Raw genomic sequence first — 14,201 nt, 5'->3', positions numbered from 1 at the left:
AGATCAGCCTCAAAGGTAACAAAATACTAAGTGAATCTAGGTGCTATGGGAGGAGAATGGATATCAATACGTCTATATCCAGTAAAGTGTGGTTGAACTAGTTTTGATTGACAGAAGTGAATCGGGCGACCTTTCGGAAAGCACTTGAAAGTGTTTTAGATCTATCAGCCCCCACCCACCTACTATGCTTTATTCGGCCTTTCCTCAGTTTTCGCGGCCCATCGTGCCCACCACCGAATATTACCGTCTTTGGAAGCACAATCTACCTATGAGGTTGTCAAGAAGTGGTCGACAGCTCGCTACCGCTTTCGTCTTGCTTGAGGCTCATTAGGTTGGTGCAATCCTCGGTTTGTCCGTTTGGGTTCTTTGCCTAAATCTTCATTCATATCATCATTGATTTCGGTCCGAAGACAGGATTTCGGGCACAGTACTACGTCTAAAGACTTCTCATTTTACACCTTGCCGTCTATTTGAGCATCCATCAGGGGTGCCCACCTCATTCCTATCTAATTTTGTGATCAATGAGCTAATGAAATGAACGCTGGAAGGTCTTCAAAACCGCGGTGTCCAAATAGCCTCTGACGAAAACCTTGTTGATCTGGAATGTGCACGCAACGTCGTGGAGAAGGCGTAGGTGTCTTTGGGTGAACTGACCAAAGTCATCCCGTCCTTCGGTACGCATTTTGAACCCACAAAGATATGTAGCCACTGAAGACGCCATATACAAACCAAGGAGAGGCATCGTGTCTTGAGAGTCGTATTAGTTCCGATTGTAGTGTGACCGATGACGCAAATGCCCGATTCAGAGGGGCAGAAGCAGGTAGGTGGCCAACATCTGACCTGGCAGAGGAGTATAAAAGATATTACGAAACCTGTGGGTGCCGTTGGTGCTCCTTGCCTTCCAGGATGGGGACTGCGTGATCCCCACTGCTCCCGGTTGGAGACGCTGCAAGATGTGGCTGCTGATCGATGTTAATCGCGCTCTTGTTTCCATTTTCTATCCAGGTTGCCTCGGAATGATTGTGGTGGACTCGCACTAAGTCCCTTCCATATCCACCCTTATTATTTTCTTCACAATAAGGATTTCACATAAATCATGGCTGTATGGCAGTGGAGCACCAATGTTAAACACTGACGTCATGTGGATCACCATGAGGTTAACTAATCCTTGGCGTTTCCCATATTTGCTAATTTTTAAAATAAAATGGAACAGGTCAATATCGCTCGCCGCAACGATCACTGAACAGTATCCGAGGGATAGCTGACATTCCATTGATTCCTAATGCACCTGCCTAATACGGAGCACTATGCTCCACTCGGACCCCGCTTGTGCATATCGTAATTGCACTGTAGTTTGTTTCATCGCTTGGCGTTCCTTTGTTGTACCGTCTAAAGCTGCGGTGTCCAGACAACCATATCAATTGTGTAGTGAAATTAGTCCACAGCATAAATGAGATATGCGAAACTATTTAGTCCCACAAAGACTAGGTCGTAATGCTTCTCTCCTTTACTTGTACCGAATAAGTCCCTATTCTTGGTCTACCAATCGGCACATTGCCCCTTTCTATTATTGAGGGCCCAAAAGCGGTACCCAGGCCTCTGTGTTTCCTTCAGCCAAGATGCTTAGCGTCGTAGAGAATTTCGCTGATTCGGCCAACTTGGAACAATCCTTGTTAGGATCTACTGCACTGTTGTCTATGGCCTAACTGATGCGTACTTTTGCAGTGCAACAGATCAGAAACTATTATCCAATGTCTGACTTATGCTGTTTTTCTTCTTTTAGGGTGCACCCGAATCGATACTTGACCGTTGCACGCAAGTCCGCACTCCAAATGGTCGTGTACTACTCACACCCGAATTGAAGGATGAAATATTGCGAAAGCTAGCAACGTATGCCACAGGTCGAGAGACCCTTCGATGTTTGGCCTTGGCTAGTAGGGATGATCCACCTGAATTGTCACAATTCAACCTCACTGATCCCACAAACTTCAAGGAGTATGAGGTTTGTTCCATTGAAGTGTAATCTCACCATGCACGCTGCTGTACATAGGGAGTTTATATATTTATATATATATATATATATATATCCCCAACCTTGCGAATTAAAGCTGGTCGTGAATGTTCAGAGCAAGGGTTTTGTACTCTAAGCCTGTTTTTGTATCCCTGTATATTTTTTTGTCGAACTTTGTACCATCCCTTTACCATTCGGTAAAGTCTAGCAAGCAGGCCCCATTTTCATACGCCTCCACTATGATCCTAATGTGCCAAATTTTTTTGATTCTAGTCCAATATTCTGGTGCGAATGAATAGTGAATTTACTTTACTGAATCACTTATTTCGCATCTGCTGTCCCGAAAGACTGGTGCGCGTGACTCCAATGGATAAACTTCTCATTCCAATATTCTGGTGGCCCCGAATAGTGAATTTACTTTACTGAATCACTTATTTCGCATCTGCTGTCCCGAAAGACTGGTGCGCGTGACTCCAATGGATACATGAACTTCTCATAGTTCCTACTGTAGCTGGGACGTCAGGAAGTCAGAGGTATTCGACGTTCAAGAGGATGTAGTGACGGCACGTCGGTTCTGAAATGCTCAGATATAGAGATTGGTATTACTGAATTCACACGGCACACGCAGCACACATTCACACAGGTCGGGTGACACAGGGAAGAAGACCGGAGCGTGGCAACAACACGTGTATTCAACCGAAAGCGGAAGTCGGGGGTACAAAGCTGGGTCAAGGTCAATCAGGGGGGTGTACAATCAGGCTACTCTTTCTTGTCGGAGGTACCTGCCCTCTCCTGGTACCTGCAATAGGGAGAGAGAGAGGCGCATATCAAGTCACATGATAAACGTGCAAGCAGATACAGTCGAGTTCCAACTGCGTTACACTATTCCTCTCCTTGTCAGCGGAGAGAAATAAAAGCCAGCTTCGAAACCCTCCATACACGTTACATCTTGTGTTCCATCTAGCCCTGATCTTTCACATTAGGAAGTTCAACTACCTTCCATACAGTACCTCTAAAATGGGAAATCGAAGTGTCGCAAACGTACAGCCTGTCCTGGAACATCAACTTTATGTCGAATCACCTGCAGGTTTTCACATTGTGGGATTTTTATCAGATCACTTTCGATGGACAAACCACTCCACTTCAAGGATCCATGTTTCCGGTGTCAGAATATTGCTTACAAAAGAGAAGTAATGTCTGAGGAGGCATTCCAAGATGTGATGCCTTTGAGGCGTTCATGAGGATCTTAAGAAGTTGAAAATGTACACACTAGCTCCATGTAGATTGTCGAATTTCCGAACTAATTCACCTTTTAGTTTGAAACAAGAACTAGAGGTAGTCCACTAGTTAAAGCGCGAACTTGCTAAGTGGATGGTCCGTGGTTCGCACTCAACCTCTGCATTTTGGCTACTTTTGTATAGGCTTGCGCGACCTGGCAAGATCTCAGCCTTCGTGCTTTCTTTGGATAGAATGGCAGCTAGGCCCCGAAAGGTGTTACACCTGAACGATTTTTGTATTATTTAAAACAAAGGGGCCACCTCAGTGGAATTCAGATCTTGTATACGACCTTGTTTGGATTAGTTATTCTGCTGATATTTATTTCCACCCATAACCTGTCTTTGTTGCGCCGCCTGTCAAGCGCGAGTGAATAGCACATGAGGTCTAGTTTTCTGAAATCAACTCCAGCTGTCTTTTTGGTTGTCCTTACTCTCATGTGGCTTGATTTTTGTGGGACGTACTAGGTTCGTAATTCCACCGTAGTCTGCACAAGTAGACGTCAATCCTTGTCCGTCGCTTTTGTGAATACTACTTTTTGACCGTGTCTGGAAAATCAGTTGTCCTTAGGTCCCGTATGTGGGGCGTTTCCCCTCAAACGCCCAGCACAGTTAATCGAGTTGTTACTGTTTCTTTTAACGCAACAACATTGGTGCGGTTAGCATTTCCTGACAAGTGTGGGTCTGTCTAACCTTATAAACACTAGTTTCTGCACATGCCTATTTCGGCGAGGTAGCTGTCTTTTTTACACTCATCTGTTGACTTCAATTCATGTCTACCCATCTTAGACCGGTCTCACGTTGGTTGGAGTTGTCGGTATGTTAGACCCGCCTCGATGCGAAGTTGCCGATAGCATCCGTGCCTGTGCCAACGCTGGTATCCGTGTCATCGTCATCACTGGTGACAACAAGGCCACGGCAGAGGCGATTTGTCGTCGAATCGGGCTGTTCGGGGAGAAGGAAGACACGCGTGGAAAGGCATTCACCGGTCGCGAATTTGATATGCTTTCGTTAACAGAAAAGCGTGAGGCAGTAAGGAGGGCTAAATTGTTCGCTCGTGTAGAGCCAGCACACAAAAGTGAAATTGTGCAATATCTTCAGGAGGATGGAGAGATTTCAGCTATGGTACGTTGTATTTGTATATTATCGGTCTGTCTTCATTCGGTTATTCGTAACATTTTGATCATGTTGAACCTGGTATATTTTCAGACTGGCGATGGTGTCAACGATGCACCCGCACTGAAAAAGGCCGAAATTGGCATTGCTATGGGCAGTGGGACAGCAGTGGCGAAATCCGCCTCTGATATGGTCTTGGCCGATGACAACTTCAGCACCATCGTGGCTGCAGTCGAGGAAGGTCGAGCGATTTACAACAACATGAAACAATTTATCCGTTACCTCATCTCTTCCAATATCGGCGAGGGTAAGTATCCGCTAACTCTCCATAGATTCTGTTAGGTCTACCCTGAATTTGGTTTAAAGGTGAATGGCTGGCTTGTTCCGCATGTAATCACCGAGTAGCCGCGGGTATCCCGACTCTAATTTATTGCGGTTCGGTTTTGTAGAATCCCGCTCCATGCGCGGTGTGCTTGTCCACTCTTGATATCTTCTAACGGTAACTACATAGATTATAACTCAAGCGAATATGGAGTTTTTTGGGAATATGAAACAAATTACATTCGGAGAATCATCCGTTCCGTTGCATCCCTAGCCTATGCACGACCAGGTTTAACTATTTACACAGGGAGAACAGGTCATTGCACCCAGCTGATCTCATCCGCCAAACCATTAGAAACTGTTTTCGTGTAACCGTCGTCGGCTGCCATCGAGAGTTTTGTCCTCTTGGTTACCATCACCTGGTTCAGCCCGTCTCTCACATGGTGTAGCGGGTTGTGATAGCTGTCCAAGCGTCACCTTATTAGAGCCACAGTCGAGCGTGGTGTCAGATACGAACTCAAAAGTGTTGAATCTTCTCCCGAATCGGAAAGGCCGGAGCAGCGTTTACCAACCTCCGACATTCTTGGTACCTATGCGACGTCAGTTTGGCTGCCCGTGGGAAGTGTCCATATCAAACATGACCCTGTCACGGAGCCACTCGCTGTGTTATCTGGAAACTGTTGTCTTCGGTGCGTTGTCCTCACATATTGCTTTATCACACACATTACGTTCAATGGAGTGATTGGACCATCGCCCCCGACGCGTGGCTATCAGTTCCGCATTCTCCTTATCCTCAGTGAACTATATTGTGACCGCTACCTTGACACACCGTCCGTAGCTGCGTACCACCATACCATGGTGTCCTGTCCAATTCGAACAGAAAGCAACATGCCCGTTCACTTTCCTTTACGGTGACTGCATCCTGTGACAGGATGAAGTGGCCTCATAAATGCCACGTACTGTCTCTGTCCACAAATTTAAGGTCAGAGTCCAGGTAAGCAAAGGTTGAAATCTTATGCCGATTCCCAAACTGGTTACTGTTTACTGCGCTGAGGCCGAAGCGCTCTGGATCACTCTTGACGGTTACTGATCCAAGTTTTCGGCTGTTCTCCTAGACAGCAAAATCACCCCAGCTGTGTCGGAGAAGGAAGTGCAAGTTGACAAAGTTCAACTTCAGATTTTCGGGGAAGTCTTCGCTGCTACAGAAGTTGGCTAACACGTGGGATGCTAAAGTTAGGTTCTCTAACCGCCGAGTTGGATGTTTTCGCAGCCGTCAAATTCTTAGAATGCACCCTAGCTTCAGGAAAATTGAGCGTGTGAAATCGCCAAACAAACGGCTGTTTGATCCATTTTCCCTGTCCCAAAACTGTTTACAAAAAACAGTATTACCTAGTTGATTTGCGTCATCCACATCACTGGCTGTAACATCAAACCCTGTCCCGGTAACTTATTATGAAAAGAAGAAATTGGGATAACGAAGGATGTCTAGAGCTAACCCGTCACGAACATCCGACGTGCTCACATCTTGAGTCCAACTAGATCCACGCTGAGTTTCATTAGACATATTTTTTAAAGCCTAATCTACTTTATGGAGTTACACCCTTATTTGCTGGACTAAAGCCTGGTAACTTCTGTGACCCTATTTAGCCTATGTTTCGAGGCAACTAGTGGTTCTCTTTTTTTGCGAAAAAGTCCTTCATTCACTTCATTTCAACCGTGTTCCGGAGTGTCCATATGTATTTCTTTTTAGTGGTTTCCATCTTCTTGACTGCCGCTCTTGGCATGCCGGAGGCACTGATTCCCGTCCAGCTTCTGTGGGTGAACCTCGTAACTGATGGTCTGCCGGCTACTGCGTTGGGATTCAACCCACCGGACTTGGATATCATGCAGAAACCACCTAGGAATAGCAAGGAGCCACTGATTTCAGGCTGGTTGTTCCTTCGATACATGGCCATCGGGTGTTATGTGGGTGTGGCGACTGTTGGTTCGGCCGCTTGGTGGTTCATGAAATACTCGGGCGGACCACGAATGACCTATTATCAACTGGTAGGCTTCCTGTGTATCTGCTTTTTCCATAGTCACTTGTTTCCTCCTTCATCTCCATTTATCGGAGTTGTTTCCTGTATGTCCTCTGGATTTGCCTGTTGACTCCACAGGCACAGCACTTACAAATAATCTGGTCTGAATTATGGGGCGGTGAAAATCTATGGAATCACCTCAGTATATTAATGCGGCTTTTGTTCGTTTTCTCTGTTGCTGTCTTTTTTTGGATCCCTGCTGTCCACTTATCATTGGTTGTATGAGAGAAGCGTATGGTTCAGAAGGCTGTAGCTTCCCTCTGGAGACGGCAGTCAAAAGCGCCAGAAACTGCGATCCGTCCACGTGATCGATAGTGCTTCTGTTGTCCCTGAACGTCTTTTCCTAGCAAAATATTTGACCTTCCCATCTTGAGCATATAATCATTTCACCGGCCCCATATGCACCGGAATGCCACGGGTGATCGATTTGCCTGAGTTTGTGATGATGTCCACCCAATATCTGCTGGATGCTTTGGAGAGCGACACACTACATGTGCGCTTTGTACTACTACCGCGTGTTTTTAGCTTAGTTATCGTTGCCGCTGGACACGACGTGATTGTGCTTTGACATCAACGGTTAGAGACATTGTCAGACATGGCGCAGTCGCGCCCTCAGTGGCGCTCATGTATCCAAGATGGTGTTTTCTATGCATAGCTCTCCCAGTCTTCCCAATCAAAAAGTCCACTGGCAACCCTGTATTTACGCATCTATTACGTCAGCTCCCGCCTCCAGCGTGTAGCCCATCTCGTTAAATCATCGATGAACGAATGTGTGGTAGCTGTAATCACTGTGCTGCAAGTGGGTGGTTTCCACAGCTAATGATGACGCGCACTACCTAACATTGTATTATCTTTTACTCCGGAATCGTATTTACTAGATCTAAGGTTCCATGTTTGTGCACTTGTGAAGGCAGTCGTACCTGGAGGACTTGCTAGCTCCAGTCCAAAGATCCCGAATGTCCTCAACTATTCGAGTACCGATGCTTTCGTAACATAACCCATCTTATCCGTATCGTGTCTGTAATCAACTGGTCCGCAAGAGCTTGATCGCCTCTGGTAACCCCCGCTAAGTTGGGGTGGTTGGGCTACCTGCTACGACTTCCAATCACAGTCCGTCGAAGAAAGCTCCGTCTTTCACCTGTTGTCATATGGCGAGGTAGACTATCGCGTGAATAAATGAAAAACAGAGGTTTGTAGCGAGCTGGGAATGATGGGAGCCTCCTAGTTTGTTGGAATTCAGTTGCTTCTTTCGCATGGCTGGAAGCTCCAGAGTATATAGCACACAACTTATCGCGGTGTCACAACTTAACCATCATCTATTCTGTACCGTGCTCGCTCTGAATGAGGTTCACAAAAATACTGAGTATGTCTTGCCACTGCTCAGGTATATTTATTGTCCAAAAGTGTAACTACTTTCAGACCTTTTGACTGTTTTCTTTGGGGAACTAAGGCTTTTTGCATCAACTCCTCACCTTTCCATTATTTACTAGGGCCTCAGTTCATCGACGTTCCTATATCTTTCGTAAGACGCCAGTTTAACCACATATTTTGCTGAACAAACGGTGTGTGTGTTTTACATTACATTTCCTTGTCATGATAAAGCTGCCCCCTGATCGCAGATGAGGTGTGTGTGGTCGTCTCCTTTTTTGTTTGAATCTGGACCGGTACTAAATTCTGGGATTTCGTACTGTTGTAAATTTGTCGGGTAAATATCTTATCTATCTGCGTGCACCTGTTACGAAGGCGAACCTGTTCTGTGGTTCCGATAATGCTAAACGGCTTTCCGTATTCTTTGGGTTTTTTATTGTCCGTTAGGAAAGACCAAACTATCAGTAAACAGCCTCCATTTGGTGGATTGCTAGTTAGCAGTGGACGATGTTTTCTGAAGGCCTTTGTTTTACCTTCTCCTGGTGTTTCTGGGGCTCTCCACGGGCTCCTGTTTGTCTGCTGTGAATTAACGACGTCAGCGCTAATAGTTACTCCATAGGAACCAAATGTCAGCTTGGCTGGTTGTAAACGCACCCCCGTTGTTTTATTTTGCTTCTGTTTAACGGCGCTCTCCCCATGTGGCTGTGTACGGCACTCACAGGTGTTGCCAGTGACGACCACGGCACTGATACGACTGAATTCACTTGGCACTCCGGGGTCATTCAAATTATATTTTTCGGGGTTCCAGTAACCCAGCAACCTTGTTTTACGTTAATTTAGGTTAACCGCATGATATGTCATTTGGACAACTTGGTCCAAGAATCAGGACAGTCGGAAGTTAGGAGCCTGCGGACCATTTTACAGGGTCGATAATCACTGCTTCATGGATATGTCAGGGGTACAAGCACGGTGTATAATTCCTTAGAGCTTTACGGCAGTAATACATCGGAATGATGTCACAACATGTATAAACATTATATATATATATATATATATATATATATATATACTGAATCGTGCACAGTCGCCTTGGCCGTGCAATGATCCATCCGAAGCTTATTACTGTTAATAAGAGTTCAGTGGTCATTGAAATGTCTACTGTAGTAACGAGCAATAAATCTTATTCGGTTACATTTTTTCTATAAGGAACCACTTTCCTGGGTCTTAATGAGTTTGCTCTAGGGAGACACTAATAAATAGAGTCACATCATTGCTCAAACTCGAACAGGTGCGTGAATTGATGCTGTGGTAGATCCGTTTTGCTTACAACGAAGAGCGACTTGTCTCATGTTCAGATGCGTTCAGTGGTCACTGACCTCGATGGCAGCTGGTTCCACTTATCCAGCCGGCTCGATTCTACTCGTTTTCCGGTCACATGTAATTCACACGATGCAATTTGACTTACACTGAGGTTGGTTGACAGGATGTGGAACTAAACCATGGTGCGTATCTTGTCGGCAAACGAATTAAACATGATTCGTTCTTGTGCCTGCATTTAACTGCTACTTTATTTTGCTTTCATGAAGACGATAAGTACAGTGTTGTCTGGTCCACTTGGATTGCTGTCCGCTTCACTGTTGATGGCATGTCCTTACATCCTCCTCTGTCATTGTTTCTCCCACCCACTTCAGACGCATCATCTGCAATGTACCCTGGAGCCATCTGCTTTCGTTGGAGTCCCGTGCTCTGTGTTCAGTAGCCCGAAACCCATGACAATGGCCTTGTCTGTCCTGGTTTTGATCGAAATGTTCAATGCGCTAAATAGGTGAGGTTATATCCTGTGTCTTCTTCATTATGGTTTGTTGTGGGCGTTGTTGATACGACCGTGGCTTGTTTACCGTCCGACCAAATCACCATTCCGCTGCTTGTTTCATTGTACTTCCACTTACAATACCAACACTGCATGTGTTTTACCAGTACAAATTCCTTGTTATGGCCGTCAAATTTCAGTAGTTCTATCAACTGAACTCCTACACAAATGCACGCACTTGAGCGAACACCGATCGTTCCACCCAGTTCGCTTCCCAAATGTAAGTTTAGCCAATATCACTATCTTCGAAATGACGGCATTGTTGCGTGAAAGCGGAAACCTAACAGTCACACCATTCGCTGAATATCGTAAGATCTGTTCGCGTTACCAGGGATTTTTCACTTCGGGAAGTGTCTCGTCCATCAATTTATGAAGTATTCTGAGTTGCCGATGTGTCTATCCGCGGTGTTGAACTGGGTTCTTATCTGTGCAGATAGTTGCACCGAACCTGGGTAATCGTTGTCCGTGGTATTTGTAGATTCAGATTGTCTTTTCGGGGGAGGAGGCAACCCACTAAGGGAAACGACGAGTTAGCGTGCCTAGGATAAACCCGGGGAATTTTTTTTTCAAATTTAAGCTCAATTACGAAGTGTCAGTTTGATAATACAGGTTACCCTGGCCGGATAGTCCAATTGGTTAGAGCGCGAATTTACTGACCGGAAGGTCCGTGGTTCGAACCCGACCTCTGCCTCTCGACTTCCCCTGTCTAGGCTTGCGTGACCTGGCAGTATCCCAGCCCTCGTGCTTCCTTCGTGTGACATGGCAGCTAGGCACCGAAAGGGTGCTACCGCTGAACGATTATTATTATTTTTATTATTACCCTGGCCGGAACACAAAGTAGGTTCACGGGGACCCTCCATTGGAGCACGAGAGTGATTCTCGTTCATTCATCGGGTTCTTTCAACTTCGTGAATCCTGTTCTATCATAGAGCGACGCCAATTGTTTGGCTCAGGCAGATAAGCCCGAATAGCTAAACGGTTAGGGCGCGAACCTACTGGCCGGACTGTCTATTGTTCGAACCCATCCCCAACATTTCAACTGCTCGCGTCTATTCCTGGGCAACCTGGCAGTATCACAGCCCTCGTGCTTCCTTAGGGCGGCATGACAGCTAGACATCGAAAAGTGTTGTAGCTGAACTATTTTTCTCATTATCAAGCACATCACTGTAATAGCGGTCAACTGGCAAAGTTCACTGAAACCTGTATAGTGTTCATCGATTTTCATCCGTGTAGACCGGTGCAACAAATTGTTTGTTTGTCAGCTCCGAACTAACCGCTTGATTGATATCATTAGTACGCGTCCGTGTTTTGCTCTCCGTTCACCCAGCAAAGTTGTTCATGCAGTTTTTTTCACTTGCGCGTCGACTGTAGATATCTAGTTTCCTGACAAAGCGAAGATGCGAATACTTGTCGCACTGTTTTGTGCTGTTTTTTTTCCCGAAGACTCGAATTTGATGTGTGGTTACTTGTTACTAGGACTAAACTCTTTCGTTCCTTTTTCTCTCTCTCTAGTCTGTCGGAAAATCAGTCGCTGGTATCCATGCCTCCGTGGCGAAACGTTTGGCTGGTTATCGCAATTTCTTTCAGCATGTTCCTCCACTTCGCAATCTTGTACATTGATGTGTTTGCAGTAAGTGTCCCTCCATCTGTACCTCCCCCTGTCCCGCCATCATATTTGAATTTGAGTTGATTATCATACTTTTCACCTACCTGTAGTCAAAGTCAATTCAATCAGCTTTACCTTTGTTTTTTTTAATTTCCTTACGACTTACCGTGCCCGAGGATTTGTTCGCCTGGCAACAGCTTCGCATCTTGATTGCTGACCTGAATCTAGTTGAAAGACATTACACAGGTGCACGTGCATTACGCGAACAAATTGATTTTCTCTACCCACTCGCATGTATCAATATAGCGCATTTCGTGCACGCTCGAAACCATTTGGGGTCTTTAGGTGAGCAGTAGAATTGCTCTACGGTGCACGTAACTTTGTAACAACATCAGGTTATCATCACTAACAGCCATACACCTGTGATATATATTGGCACTTAACTGCCACTCAGATAGCCCCAGGAAAGAGTAAAAGAAAAAGGAATGTTCCTCTGGAGGAACTGATCAAGACTGAGTTGCCTGCACCTCTGAATATCACCTCGTCATCATCAGCTGTAACAACCGCCTACTTTCCGTACAGTGGTTATAACTGCCACAGTTTATTTAGTCGATAATTTAAGGAGGTGGGATAGGTAGCTACGCAGTACAGCAGTAGCTACAGGGGTGTCAATGGACTTTACACCAGGAGAGCTATGTATTGAAGGTAACAGCTTGAACGCCTGAGCGCCATTGAGGGCGCAACTGGGCCATGTCTGAACACTTGAAAGGAACACATTGGAGCGTCACAACAGAGTAATACCGTTTTTAAGCCGGATGGATTTCAGACTAATTAATGGATGTACAATAATGTTCCTCTGCTTGTCTCCCTCCCCCATCAACAGAAGATCTTCCAGATCTCGGCGCTCAATCTGGCCGAGTGGTCTGCAGTGGTGAAAATATCGCTTCCGGTTCTGTTGTTGGACGAGACACAGAAGGCCATCGCGCGGTGCGTGTCCGAACGCAAGAATCCACTCAGTCAACTTCCTGCACTATCTGCAATGTGGCTAGGCTATGCTCTGTTGTTGTACCGCTTCCCACTGTGATTTGTGTGTATGTTTCTTTCAGAATAGACATCTGCACATGTATACAGTTTGTCGCACCAACCAAGTACCGACAGCTGCTTGGAACCAGCTGCTATCTGTGTGCATTATTTCATTGTTCTTCTCTTTACCCAACGAAACTTCATCCACATGCATCTGCTTTCCAAACCACCGTTTCAGTTCAGCAGATTAGGTATGCGGCGAACCCCTTCTGAACAGTATGAAGTAAGCATCACGTGACCCTCAACGGCCTCTCTGGCCTGTTGTACATCAACCTCTAAACTTTGTGTCACCCTCGTGTACCTATCGAATCTATCCTATGCTTGTCTCACTATTTAGTTATGCGATCTCTCTGCAACTGGCCCTTTCCAGACTTCTACGTTCAGTCAGATTGCTCATGCTCTCCCTAATACACCCATCCAGCCATCATTCCCACGTGTCTCCCTTTTATCCTGTTGGTTTTCATCTGTATTTCACTGCTTTATGATGTACTACTATTCTGTTGTGGTAAATATGTACTGATCTCTTCTCCAACGGTGGATACCACGGGCTCACTGAGTCAGGATTGCCAATTCCCGTCGCCAGAATTTTGTAACTTTTGGAAATCTATCAGCGATGTAGTGAGGAACAAACGGAAGATTCTATCGCCTGTTGTCTCATTGATCTGTCTGTCTACACACGAGTAGGATTAAGAAAACACAACCCATGTGTGTGCAAACAGGCGGTCCGTCGCAGCATAATGAGCTGAATAATAATAATAATAATAATACTGCAGCTGTAATACCTTTTCTGTATCTGGCTGCGATGCAGCCCGGAGGAAGCATGAGGGCTGAGATACTGCCAGGTTGCCCAAGCCTAGACATGAGAGTGTACACAAGTTCCACCACCTTGTTGTGGCGTGAGCAGGGATAACGGATATGGTTCGGGTCGTTGACTGAGGGGTGACAGCAACGCCATTCTGACTGCGCGTCGTCAACTCTTCACTGGGGTCAAGTATATATATATATATATAAATTTTAAAAATTGGTTCAGCTGCAGCAACCTTCCGGTGCCTAACTGCCATGCCACCCGAAGTTTGCACGAGGATGTGGTACTGCCAGGTTGCCCAAGCCTAGACGGGAAGTCGAGAGGCAGAAGGCGGGTTCGAACCACGGGCCTTTCGATCAGTAATTTCGCGCTCTAACCACTTCGGCCGTCTCGCCCCCCAAGCATATATATATTAAATATATATGAGTATAAATAATTACAGTCGTAACCATTAACCTGATCCGCAGCAAATCGTCAGGTCCATGGTCTGGAGTTATTCGGTACGCCGAAATAGTGACCCTGACCATGATAATCGATCAAGAACTTGTCTCTCGGGGCACTCCTGCGATCTATAAGCAGTGTGTGTTGAGGAGTGCGGTGTGAGGAGATTTGGTGTTGAGAAGTGCTTTAAGGCTGTATTATCCTTATCGTAAATCAGAACTGTGGACC

At 45.8% G+C, this 14,201-nt stretch overlaps 3 protein-coding genes across 3 annotated transcripts in view; 2 read left to right on the top strand and 1 right to left on the bottom strand.

Annotated features, from left to right (window-relative positions):
• Positions 1 to 538, top strand: part of T265_11689 (hypothetical protein) — a gene marked incomplete at both ends in the record, with an annotated part of 4,409 nt that extends 3,871 nt beyond the window's left edge. The window contains one exon of the mRNA XM_009178408.1: positions 443 to 538. Coding sequence (XP_009176672.1) covers positions 443 to 538 — 96 coding nt within the window. The remainder of the gene's footprint in view (positions 1 to 442) is intronic.
• Positions 539 to 784: 246 nt separating this feature from the next.
• T265_11685 (hypothetical protein) lies at positions 785 to 13,449 on the top strand (the record flags this gene model as incomplete). The annotated part of the gene is made up of 9 exons (XM_009178407.1): positions 785 to 971; positions 1,006 to 1,025; positions 1,784 to 2,002; positions 4,075 to 4,410; positions 4,495 to 4,708; positions 6,473 to 6,768; positions 9,860 to 9,993; positions 11,551 to 11,668; positions 12,528 to 13,449. 9 exons carry the CDS (start codon positions 785 to 787, stop codon positions 12,726 to 12,728), a joined length of 1,725 nt encoding a protein of 574 aa, XP_009176671.1.
• T265_11686 (hypothetical protein) overlaps positions 11,563 to 14,201 on the bottom strand; it is a gene marked incomplete at both ends in the record, with an annotated part of 42,230 nt that continues 39,591 nt past the window's right edge. Inside the window, 2 exons of the mRNA XM_009178404.1 lie at positions 11,563 to 11,748; positions 11,811 to 11,862. Of these exons, the coding sequence (XP_009176668.1) occupies positions 11,563 to 11,748; positions 11,811 to 11,862 (238 nt within the window). The remainder of the gene's footprint in view (positions 11,749 to 11,810; positions 11,863 to 14,201) is intronic.

The sequence above is a fragment of the Opisthorchis viverrini genome, assembly GCF_000715545.1.
Source record: "Opisthorchis viverrini unplaced genomic scaffold opera_v5_558, whole genome shotgun sequence".
Classification (NCBI taxonomy): domain Eukaryota; kingdom Metazoa; phylum Platyhelminthes; class Trematoda; order Opisthorchiida; family Opisthorchiidae; genus Opisthorchis; species Opisthorchis viverrini.
The sequence above is the reverse complement of the archived record's forward strand: the minus strand, read 5'-3'. Positions and strand labels throughout refer to the sequence as shown.